Here is a 12,360-nt window from a genome sequence, read left to right as displayed (position 1 = left end):
ATAGTATTTTATGCAAGGTTATCTGAAAGTATTATTAGTGAAATTTTAAGCTATTAAAGCATAACCATGTAAAAGATTGCTTAAAACTGCACTAAGACTTTCAAGCTACCTTCTATAAACTCTTCTATGCCTCAAAAGACTGTGAGTTAGTACTTCAAGTATCATTACCCTTATTTTACAATTTATGAAGCTAGCGCTCATATAGGTTAAGTTACCTGACCAAGAACACCCCCCCTCACGGCTACAAATTCAGCACTCCCTGCCCCTCCTTTTTTCTCTTATGACCAAGCTCAAGATTCAGTGAGTTGAAAGAATCAGGGGCTTAGGTGAATTATTATAGTGTGAAAAGGTAACTTGACTGGGTAGCAAGTGTCAAAACTGTTGCTTTCTTTGCTTGGTTGCTCTGTCACAAACCGCTGGAAAAAAGGCTTGGTTCTAGAAAGAGTACTTCAATTACCTTCTTCGAAGCCCTTTCCCCTAAAACACAAGCCGGAATTGCTGACTGTGTTAAGACAATCTAAGTTGAAGTCTGAAAGAATAAGATCTATGGGGAAACTTTTGCATAGCTTGTTATATCCCATTGTGGAGGGGCAGCATCTCTATATAGTGCGTTTCTAAGTAAAACAAAGGTGCAAAATGTAGGGAGGACCCTATTTAAAACCGGTTCATCTTGGTCTTGTTTTTCCAGGCTCCCTATATACGAAATACTTTGGCTTTTTCCAACCTTTCTTCAACGGTTATTTTGTTTTGTCTTGTTTAGTTTTTTAACAAGACTACAACTCCCACGATGCACTGCCCATCCAATTTTATCAAAACAAGAAAACCAATGGCCGACCAAAACCTATGACCTAAGGGCACAAATCACCCGGGAAAGTTTCCGAGCAAGGACTTCGGTTCCCACAACCTCTGGACTGACTGCACCCATGTTCCTCGGGGACACGTCGGGAGATTCCCGGGGAGCGGGGAAGGGGGAGGGGCGGTCCCAAGTTCTCGAGTCTCCCCGGAGCTCGTCGTAGAGAGCATTGCTTCTCATCCCCGCCTCCGTGGTGACGAGAGGCGCCCCCACTTCTGGATGAGGTTTCCTCCTCTATATACACACTCCTCCAGTCAGCACGCCGCCGGCCCGCCGGCGTCCTCTGTCCGTTTGAATGTGAGCGGGGCGACCCCTCAATCCTGTCACCCCCGACTACCTACGCACGCCTCCCCCTCCTCCTCCAAAACAGCGAGTCTAAGCAAACCAATTCCGCGCTTCGTTTGTCCCCCCCCCGGGCCCCAAACAGAGTTCCCAGGAGACTCCATCCAAAGTAGCCAGAGCAAGGACTTAGAAGGAGCCAGGAGCACAAGTCGCCCCTCCCCTTCGAATTCCCGGCCTCACTACCCTCCAGATCCTCCTCATCCTCCCCCCCACCACCTCCCCGCTCGCGAGAACGCTTCTCCTGCCTGCAGCGCTGGCCCCAGGAAGCGCGTGCGGGACTAGCAGTCAGGAGCCTTGCTTTGAGCTCGTCGGCCGCCGTAGCCCCTGCTAAGGCAGCCCGTGCGAGCCCGCTGGAGGAGGAAGAGAAAGGCAGAGAGAATCGGGTTACAAGATGGCGGACTTGTAGTGGTTACGGCGGCGGCGGCGGCGGCGGGAGAGCGAGCGAGCCCCCGGGGGGGGGCTTTAGGGGGGTGGGCGGAGGGAGGGTGGGTGTGTATGAGCGGGGGGGAGGGAGGGGAGACGGTGAAAGCGCGGACGGGGGTGCCGGGGGCTCGGTAGTTGTGGTCACCCCTGCGTGCGACCGCTCCCGGGAGCCATGGTGAACAGGGGCCTGTCCGGAGCCGCCGCCGCTGCCGCTGCGTGCTCTCGGGACTGAGATATCCGGACTAGCTAGCGAGGAGGCGGTGGTGGCGGCCGGAGGGGCGGGAGCGTAGCGGCCAGCCACCATGTCGGATACGCGGCGGCGGGTGAAGGTGTACACCCTGAACGAGGACCGGCAATGGGACGACAGGGGCACCGGGCATGTCTCTTCCACCTACGTGGAGCGGCTCAAGGGCATGTCGCTCCTGGTGCGGGCCGAGTCCGACGGTAAGGATCCGGGGGCGGCGGGGACGGGGGAGGGACCTCGCTTGCAGCCTGGGGGTTGCTGAGGCTGATTTAGGCCCCAGGCTTCTCTGCTTCCTGAAGAGGGCTCCTGCCTGTCGCCTTTATTTCTCCTCGCACCCGTGCGAGGACCCCTGTCTTCTCCTGTTTACTCCTAATTAGCAGCTGTTTATGGTTCCCCACCCTCGGTACTCCGCTTCTGGAGTGGGTTTTGCTTACTTTCCACTCCAGACCACCCCCCAATACCACCACCACCAAGTCTTGGTCGTTGGGCAGAAGGGAGGAAGTAGTCATGGGTTCCCTACTTGAAAGCTGGGGTCTTGTTTATTTTTTACCCGTTATTTTGTTTCTGGGACAGATTATAAAACTTTAGTTGATAAGCAGTTTGTTTTTTTTTTTAACATTGCTCCTTCTTTACCCACCGCCCCAATTGCCACCACCGACAGGTGCTGGGGAAATCCAAAAGCCTCCATGGGCCTGGTGTCGGTTACTGCAGACTGTTGCCACGATACATGCACACACACGCACACACTTAGGTCTGAGGTAGCTCCAGAGTAATCCTTTGTGGAGGCCGCGATGAAAAGGATACTTTACCCTGCAAGCAGGATAAGACACCAAAGTAGACTGTGTGTAAATTCGTATTCATTGTTTTATAACCGAAGTTTTAACATTGGAAAACGTAGAGCGGTAATTTTGCCACCTTTGATTGTGGGATCAAGAACCTCTCCACAACAAAAGTGTGAAGCTGTTAGGAAAAGAAAAATTTTTGATCTTTGGCTTTCTCTCTACTCGACACTCACCTGCACTTTCCCTTTCATTTTAAATAATAAAGGAGTTCTTCTAGAAAAGGGATTGTTTCGTTCTTTTTGTGTCTTTATCTTTAGCTCCTAGTACATAGTAGGCACTGGAGTAAATGTATTTTAAATAGCCACAAAATTCTGCCCTTACACAAAGTATTTCAAGTTTTGTTCTTATTGGATGAGATGAATAAATGAAATACTGTAATTTTGTATTGATCTAAGATTTTGTTACCGTAGTGTGGTAGGCTATTAATGTTGAGTTGTTTTTTTCAACTTGGTCCAAAATAGTCATATAGGATTCAAAATTTTTTGGCTTCAGTTGATTATTGCTTGTCATTTGGTTTCCTTAATTCTGTGTCCTGTTTTTTAATGCTGGACTGAGATGGAGGTGTGGGAAATAAAGAGTTGTATTTTAAATTAAATGAGTTTGTTCAGTGTGGAGAGAAAATGTGGATTGGAACATATTTCTTTACTTCAAAACAGATGTCTAGTTGGCTGAAGAGAGATTTTTTCCTGTGTTGTGAATTTTTATATATTTATTTTGGTTTTTAAAGTTGAAATGTTAAATATGTTATTCTTGTCACCTTTTAGGGTCACTACTGTTGGAATCAAAGATAAATCCAAACACTGCATATCAGAAACAACAGGCAAGTAGTTATTTTTAATTAAGGATTGCTGGTTAGATCAATGCAGTATCAATTAGGCACAGATCATGAAGTTTTCTTGTTAAGGCAAAGTGTATTTCTTAAACAAAATTACTGATTATGGCATACCTCACAAGTTAAAAATTCTTTACACACACATACACAAAGTTAAACCTGTGTTTGGTTATAATTTGGGAAAATGTCTTATTTTAATTACTTTTGTTTTTATTAGAAAATGCTGGTTATTTCTGATGGAGCATCTCTGTATCTAGAGAAAGGAAGTTTAAAGGGTTTTCTTTAAGTCAAGGAGAGTGTTGTGTGTGAAGTTAGATTTTTTAAATCAAGCAAGATTGAGGTTTAAAAGTAGCATACAGCTTTTAAATACCATTTTAAGGTATATTTTTAGTATACTGATAAAAGGATACTTTAAAAATGTGTATATTGCTATTTCTTTTTTATGTTTTGTATTTGACGTTTAGGAAACAGAGAGGTTTTCCTTTAAGTATGCTGTTTATGTCAACATAATTATTTTTTAATCTCTGAGAGTAGCTACAAGGATTGAAACACTTCTTTTGCCTGTGTATTTAAAGTAACTTTAATGTGGAATTTAGTTTAAATTCTGAATTTCAGAATACCGTTTAGCTTGTAATTGCCTTGAAGTTTGCATACTTATGAGCGTTTGAATGGTACATGCATAGTGATGGAAATATACTACAATATGAGGAAAAGTTTTATGAATAGTGGAACTCACATAGTGAGTTTTCTTTCACTCTTAATCGATTGTCAGAAGTACTACATAATTCTCTATTCCCCAATAAGATATTTCAGTGGAATTTGTTTTTCTTAAATTATCCTTGCAGAGAACTAATTTTTTGAAATGTTGATTTGTATTAGTTCTGCTCAGGATGAGAATCAACTGTTAAAATTTATTTATGATCCCATCCCCTCTCTCACTATGTTCCACCTACACTGAATATGTCCAGTATCTACCAAGTCCTTTACATATTGTTTTCTCTATTAGAATGTAAGCTCCTTAAGGTCAGGAACTTTGTCTTTTTTCCGTTCTTTTGTATTCCCCAATGCTTTAGAATTGACACATAATAAGTGCTAAATAAATATGCCTTAATGGTCTGGTGGTTCTCTCTCCACCCCCTCCCCCTCATTTGTATGACTGTAACATTGTTTGAGACCTTTGTTGAAAGAAGGTCACATGTTACAGAGAGGTAGATGTTGACTTAATATGAGAAAAATCTTCACAGCAATTAGAGCTGTCCAAAGATAGAGGTAGGAAAAACTTCCTAAAATTCAAACTGTCCAAAAATGGAATGGACTACCTCAAGAAATAATGGGGTTCCACCTCCCTGGAGATTTCAAGCAGATACTAGACAGCTACTTTTGGATGTGTTATGATGGGTATTCCTCTGTGTGTGAGTTGGTCTAGACAGGGTTTGTGAGGTCCTTTCCAAGTCTAAAAATCTGAATTTCCTGTCTCTGCAAATCTTATAGTAAAAGCTAGATGAGCACAAGGTAGATGAGAAGAGATAATTGCTTTAGCCACAGGTTTGAAAGATCCCCTCCAAGGTTTCTTTCACCTTGGAGATTCTATAATTCTCTCCACAACAATTTATTCTAACATTCATCTTAGACTAGCTTCAAGGCTTTAGTTTTTAAAAATATTGGGAGGATAGCATTATAACAAGGTTTATAATGTAATTCCATAGCATGGACCTAAGAATTTTTTCAAGTATATCAAAGTTCCAGTAACATTGTAGATGTTACACCTTTAAAAATAAATGTTTAATATGTATTTGTATCTCATATGGCTGCTGTAATGAGTTTATATTTGCTGTTATACTAATTTACAAATATCTGCAGATAAAACCTTTGATTCTTTCTCATGGAGGTGAGAAGAGCTACTTTTTTTTATATGATGGGTTATATATTATCCCAAAAAATCACTTTTTTTATGCAAATGTTTTCATTTTATTTTAATAATTTTTCAGTAGTTAGACTTCATCCATGGTTAATTTCTTGCCTCTTATTTCTGCAGCACATTAAGGTTTCTTTATTACATGCTTGCAGATTAAATCTTGTAGATTTTAACCTACTAAGAATATTTTTATCAGAGAACTTTAAGTGAGAATTTGGCAAAATCTTGTCTTTTATATGGAAATGAAACTCTGGTCTGCATGGGATGACTTGTCTCTTTATTGTAAACCTCTCATGTATTAGAAAATGATGTTCATTTTTGTTTTAATTTCTTTGAATAATTGTAGCTTTATCTCTTTTTTTTTTTTAGGAGATCTTATTTTGTTGAGCAGATAAGAATCATTTTCAGTTAACACATTAACTGCAGTCAGGATGGAAGTCCAACATTAGCTACAGAAAAAGGCCTGCTTAGAAAACAGTGAAACAAGACAGAAATGGGGGGTAGTATTTAGCTCATTAAGAATGTTTACCTGTGGGACAGCTAGGTGGCGCAGTGGGTAGAGCACCAGCCCTGAATTCAGAAGGACCTGAGTTCAAATTTGGCCTCAGACACATAACACTTACTAGCTGTGTGACCCTGGACAAGTCACTTAACCCCACTGCCTAGCCAAAAAACTGAAACAAAACAAAAGAATGTTTACCTCTTATTCTTAAATTTACAAAACCGCATCACAAAATTTGCTTGGAGTTTTCAAAGACATTAATATTTTCAGAGTTAAGGAATTTTTATTTTTTTTTATTTCTTTTTAATTATCCCCTTTAAATTATTGTTTGTTTTTTTGGTGAGGCAGTTGGGGTTAAGTGACTTGCCCAGGGTCACACAGCTAGTAAGTGTTATGTGTCTGAGTCCAGATTTGAATTCAGGTCCTCCTGACTCCAGGGCTGGTACTCTATCTGCTGGGCCACCTAGCTGCCCTCCCCCCCTTAAATAATTAAACAGCAGTTTTCCACAGAAATCTTTTGGATTTACAAATGATGCTAATGTATTCAGTAGTTCGTAAACTTGTTATGTCATCAGTATTTAATAGATGTCTAATATAGTAATAGCTCATTAGCAATGAGGATATTTTCTTTTTTTTTTAATTTTGAAACATACAGAAAAGTAAATGTTTAGCTTCTCTTAAAATTACAGTTGAAAATTGAAAAAAAATCCTGTATTTGGACATAGGTTAGAGTTACAGAATTTTGGGTAGGGAGTGGTGGAGGAAAGGGATGGATGTGGACCTTTGATTTCATTGGTATTGGGAATTTCCATTGTGGAAACTTACTCCAGTCATGCTGATCAGCAGCTGGTCTGTAATTTAAAAGGAATGAACTTGGGCATCAGGAGATTATGACTTGCCCAGGATCACACAGCATAAGTGTGTTGTTAGTCAGCATTTGAACCCAAGTCTTTTTGAGTGCAAGGCTGTGTCACATTGCCTTTTATTAACATTAATTGAATTTTGGGGGTGAGGGAAGACGGAAAATGGAATGTAGTGTTCTTTACTACCTATCTAATTCATATGAGGCTATAGTGCTCTGGGGTATTACTAACAAATTGAACTTAACTAGTGTGTTTTTTGTAATTTTTAAATGTTTTGCACACTTGTCTATTGAAGATTAATTGAGAGATGCTAAGCCAGAGTAGCCAAAGAGGTCTTTACACTCAGGGGAGAACTTTAGTGAGAAGAGTTGTTTAGAAGAATTGAGAGTTGTTGGACACTATCATATACTTTTTAGGACATTATTAAATATCTTGATTTTAAAGCAGAATAGAAAATGATCTTTTGGCTAGTTTATGTGAAGTTAATGCCTGGAATCAGAGATCTGAATGGGATTGACCTTTGGAGAACTGTACTATAGCTATGTGATACTATTGTTTATAATCAAAGCTTTTAAAAGGATAGGAGACTGGCAATGGCAAGTACTGTTTTCCTCAATTTTAAAGATAGAACACATGTCCCAGAAAGCTAAAATAACTTGACTGTGGTCACATTACTTTATCCTCCAAAAAACCTCACATATAGACTCTCAAGGGTGAAGAACAACCATCAAGCAGGTTTGGTCAGTCTTTTTTATGTTGCTCTGTCAGCGTAAGGAAAGTAAAAAGAAATGGGAATAGCATAGGTGAGGGGTTAGGGACAAGGGGTGATAATCATCACAGGTCAGCATTTAAATTGTCTGTTGCCCAAGACTTACCTCCGGATGTGGTTCTCATGGCTAAAATGGGGGAGGGGAAGCTGTGGCCATTCTTAGGAAAGGTAAGTAGCAGGTAACTGCTTTCATGGCACCTCTTGCTGCCTCCACCTGTCTTTGCACAGGCTGTGCCACATAGCTATAATGCACTTCTTACCTCTCACTCTTAGAATCTTTGGTTCTTTCAAGGCGAAACTCAAATGCCACCCCCATTGGGAATTTTTCCTGATCTGCTTAGTTTTAGTACTCTTTCTCTTCCCAAACTTATCTATTTAAACATTGCATCTGCCCACTTCTAAGAATGTAAGCAAGTACTTTTCTTTTTTAAAAAGCTTTTGGTTAGGGGTTTTTGCTAAGGCGCTGTAGCAAGAATAGTTGATGCCAAAATCTCTCCCAAAAGTCTGACAACACTCTCCCGTCAATACATTCAGAGACTGGGAAAAAGTGACCTTGAGCTTAGAGAGGACATGTGGTAAAGGGGTAGTAGGGAGTAGTTTTCTTTTTTTTTTTTGTATCTCTAGCGGAGTGCCTTGTAAGTAGCAGATGCTTAGTGATAAATATTTGTATTGAATTGAATAGCATTGTAGTAGGCACTGTGAAAAAGTAAAATTCCTGCTTATGCTAAGTAAGCTTATAAATTGGTTGGGTCATTTAAAACATAGGTACTAGAAAAAACAAAGAGGCAACATATAAACAGATACCAAATATACAAATATTATTAAGAAATAGGAATGACTTTATATAACTACCACCATTAACATTAAAATGAGCAATTTATGCATGTGAATCTCTGTTAAAAGTAATATTTTGTTTTTTGTTTTTGGTTTTTGGTGGGTTTTTTTAGGCAATTGGGGTTAAGTGACTTGCCTAGGATCACACAGCTAGTAAGTGTCAAGTGTCTCAGGCCTGATTTGAAATCAGGTTCTCCTGACTTCAGAGCTGGTGCTCTATCCATTGCGACACCTAGCTGCCCCTAAAAGTAATATTTTTTAGTATATATATGCCATGTCTAAGAAATAAAAATATAATGCTAGCTTTCTAAAAGTTGTGATCTTATTAGGGAGATTGGAGGGAGGAGGAGAAGAAAAGAACAGAAGAAGAGCAGCCCAATGTGTGGTGAATTAAACTGTTCTAAGAGAAATTGGTACAATGGAAATTCAGAGGAGGAAGGGATTGATTATAAACTGGGGCCATCAGGGAAATCTTCACTGGAAGATTTAATTCCTGTAAGAAAGGGTGATCATGAACAAATTGTATGCAGAATTGGTGATGTGAGCTAGAATACTGATGGGAACTATGCTGGAAGTCAAAACTAGTTGGATCAGATCACACACACACATACACACATATATGCACACACATGATAATATCCCAAGCTAAGAAGTTAAGAATCTTGAATTTAGTCCTGGATATGCCATAAATTAGCCTTGTGACCTAGTCAGATCTCAGTTCCCCTTTCAGAGTCTGCATCTCTAAAATGAGAAGTTGGATTAGATGATCTGTAAGACCTGTGTCAGTTCTGACATTATGTGATTTAAGGAGTTATGTTTTGTGGGTAAGATATAGCCAGACTATAAAGAATTTTGGATATTAGGAAGTTTGGGCTTGATAATAAATAACATGGAATTATTATAGGTTCTCGAACATGGTAAAAGTGGTGTTTTATGAAGTTAGTCTGGCAACAGAAGACAAAGTGGATTACAGTGGGGAGCAGTATGAGAGAAGAGAGGACTTGGAGGATGAAAAAGCAGTTAGCCTATTTCAAGATTTCAGGAGTCAAGTGATGAAAGACCTAGATTAGGGTAATAACAGTTGGAATGAAGGGTGAAAGGACATTTCAGAGGAAATCTGATAAAGAGTCAACTGATTTTTGCTGGTTGTGGGAAGCTAAAGATAACCTACATGATTGAGGTTGGATGTGGTGCACCTTCATAGGAGATGACGAAGATTGTTATAGGGCATGTTATGAATGAATTTCAGGGAAAACAGCAGTCTCCTGAATGCAAATGGAAATAAGAAACTAGAAATTGGAATGGAGGCTGGAGATTTTAGGAGTCTTCTACACAAAAAGGTTATTTGTAGCTGTAATAAGGTGAACTTTCTGAAGGAATAAATGTAATAATCTATTTCTTTTAACATTGTAAGGTTTACAACGTGCTTTTATCATGATCTTTAGAAGTAGGTAGGATCAGGGAACTTGTTTCCATTTTGCTTAATGAGGATACTCAGTCTCAGAGAGGTTAAGTGACTTAACCATGATGATCACATAAACCCACTTATCATTTGACTCCAGGTCTAGAACTTTTTCTAAACTTTTTCTCTAGAGAGAATGAAGCAGAAAGCCAAACTCTGAGCCTTGTGGGATTGCCACATTTAGGAGTCGGGAAAGAATATTTAATGAAAAAGATGAAAGTAGTGATCAGAAGGATAGGAGAACAAATACAGCAGTCATTCAGTCAATACACATTTATTAAATACCTGCTATCTGCCGATACTAAGTACTGTGCTAAGTGCAAATATGAAAAAAGAAAGACAGTCCCTTCCCTCAAGGGGTTTGCAGTCTGATAGGGAAAGACAACACACAAAAGGAATCTGAAAGAGGGTTATGGGGTGATGCTGGAAAGGGGCGTGGTGGAAAAGTTCCAAAGTAATGCAACCAGGTGAGAAATGAGATATTTGAAGCTGAGCTTCCTTCTTAACCGGAGGTTTTGGGGTTGTATGACCCTTAGTGGTTATCTGATCCTCATGCTCTACATGTCAAGTAGAAGCTTAACAGAAGCAAATATTGCATCAGGTGGAAAAGATATTAAGATAAGCTCTTATATTTAGCTAAAAAGAGATCATTGATGACTTTAATAGTAGAATGCAAGGATTAAAAAACAGGTGTCAGGAGTTCAGGCAGGGAATGGGAGACAGTAAAATGAACAGTTTGGATAATGAAGGGCCTTAAGATTATGCCATATGAAGACAAGTTGAAAAAAATGAAGATTGTTTATTCTGGAGAATAGAAGACATAGGAAGGATATGAAAACTGCAAATACTTGTAGAGTTGTCAGGAGAAAAAGGATGAGGATTGTCATGTCTCTCCCTAAAGGGCCTAACTAGGATCACAAATTTACAGCTGGAAGGAGAATAGGCAAAAGTTTTTAAAAGGCAGAATTAGGGTTACTGTAGGGGGAAATGCTTTACCAATTAGAGCTATTCTATCCAAAAAGAGAATGGCTAGCCTGTGGAGGTGGCAAGTTCTCTCTTCACTGGTAGTCTTCAAGCAAAGAGTGATAAAACCAGTTGTTTTGTGTATGTTTTACTGGAGTTACCTTGATCAGATGTGGTTTGGAAGCCTCTGATTCTGAGCCTGTGAAATGTAGACAGTGTAAGTAGAGTGAAAAATTTAAGTCGAGCAGTAAGAAGTTCAGGTAGCTAAAATATAAAGAAAATTTTTGTTTGTTTTCAAAGACCTCTACATGCTTTTGAAGGTAGGAGAAACCAACACAAGGAGGTAGATCAAGGATACCAGGTAAGTAGGGGATATACATAGAAACAAGATCCTCAGGAGGTAAAAGAAAGAAGCACATATAATGAGGAAGGAGAAAAGGAGATATTTCTTCATAATCACTGAGTATTAGGGGATGAGACTTAAGACTTTCGGTACAGCTCTCTCATTTTACAACTGGGGAATTTGGGCAAAAAGCTCTGATGAAGGTGAATCAGTGAGTTAATGTCTTAATGGCATTTAGATGATGGTCATCTGACATCTAATCCAGTGTTTTCACCATAGTACACTGTATTTTTCTTTTTCTGATGCTGGCATAAATTAAAAGGAAAAATTCATAGAAATTGAGTATAAATGTAAGATTTTTGGACAGATAGTCTCAACTTTTTAAAGAGTAGGTGACAAGATCATCCACTAAGATCAAAGTTGATTAGATGGTAGGAAGTTGTGAGTTTAAGAAGACAGTCTGTAATATTTTCTGTGGAGAGCAGGCTGAGGAATGGATAAAAAGGGATTGCTGTGCACTTGCTAAGGTTCAGGTTGGAATTTAGCAGCATGAATTCATATCAAACAAATCTTCATGATTCTCTGTAGCTAGGGAGCAGGAGTGAAAAAAGTATTTGAGTTTGGGTCAGATGGAAAAATAATAATGTAATGATGTCTAAAATGGTTAGGAGAAAATTATTCTACTCTTCCTGTAAAGAAAGTAAGGTGATTTTTATTTTTTACTACATATTTATTTTGTCATTTTAATATTTTCAAGTATGTGGAAAAACTATTTCCCTTGGAGGAGGAGGCCTGAGTGAAGTGTCATCCAAAAGAATCTGAAGAATTGGGTAAAACTGAGATGACCTTTGCTGGGGGAAAATCTTGATTTTTTATTAAGCTGAGGACCTGTCAGTCATCTCTGTAGAGAGCTAGAGGAAACAGATAGGAAATAAGAATTTAGAGGATAACCCAAAATGAACTTGGGTTTTGAGACCGTCTAATTTTAGCTGTTTGTAGGCAGCTGATGTTATTCAGATAAGTTTTAGGGAAAGGTGTTGCCTTCGTAGGCTACAGAGTCACTAGGAAAATTAAGTACAGATGCTAGCTTAAAATTAAGGCAAAGAAGTATGTCTTCACTGAATGGTAGAACCTCCCTTTATAACTGATTAATTACTATGCTTTAGTTACACT

The 12,360-nt window shown here is 39.5% G+C and overlaps 1 protein-coding gene across 5 annotated transcripts in view; it reads left to right on the top strand.

Moving 5' to 3' along the window:
• The first annotated feature begins 1,706 nt into the window (after positions 1-1,706).
• Positions 1,707-12,360, top strand: part of PPP4R3B (protein phosphatase 4 regulatory subunit 3B) — an 82,945-nt gene continuing 72,291 nt past the window's right edge. For 4 of the 5 annotated variants that reach the window (XM_078149524.1, XM_020996219.2, XM_020996220.2 and 1 more), the window contains exons 1-2: positions 1,707-2,062; positions 3,469-3,524. In XM_078149524.1, coding sequence (XP_078005650.1) covers positions 1,921-2,062; positions 3,469-3,524 — 198 coding nt within the window. In that variant the 5' untranslated portion in view covers positions 1,707-1,920. The remainder of the gene's footprint in view (positions 2,063-3,468; positions 3,525-12,360) is intronic. The other variant, XM_078149525.1, reaches the window with a different exon arrangement.

Source organism: Phascolarctos cinereus, unplaced genomic scaffold (genome assembly GCF_003287225.1).
Source record: "Phascolarctos cinereus isolate Bilbo 61053 unplaced genomic scaffold, phaCin_HiC Scaffold_2;HRSCAF=192, whole genome shotgun sequence".
Lineage (NCBI taxonomy): Eukaryota > Metazoa > Chordata > Mammalia > Diprotodontia > Phascolarctidae > Phascolarctos > Phascolarctos cinereus.
This window is presented reverse-complemented; position numbering and strand designations above follow the sequence as displayed.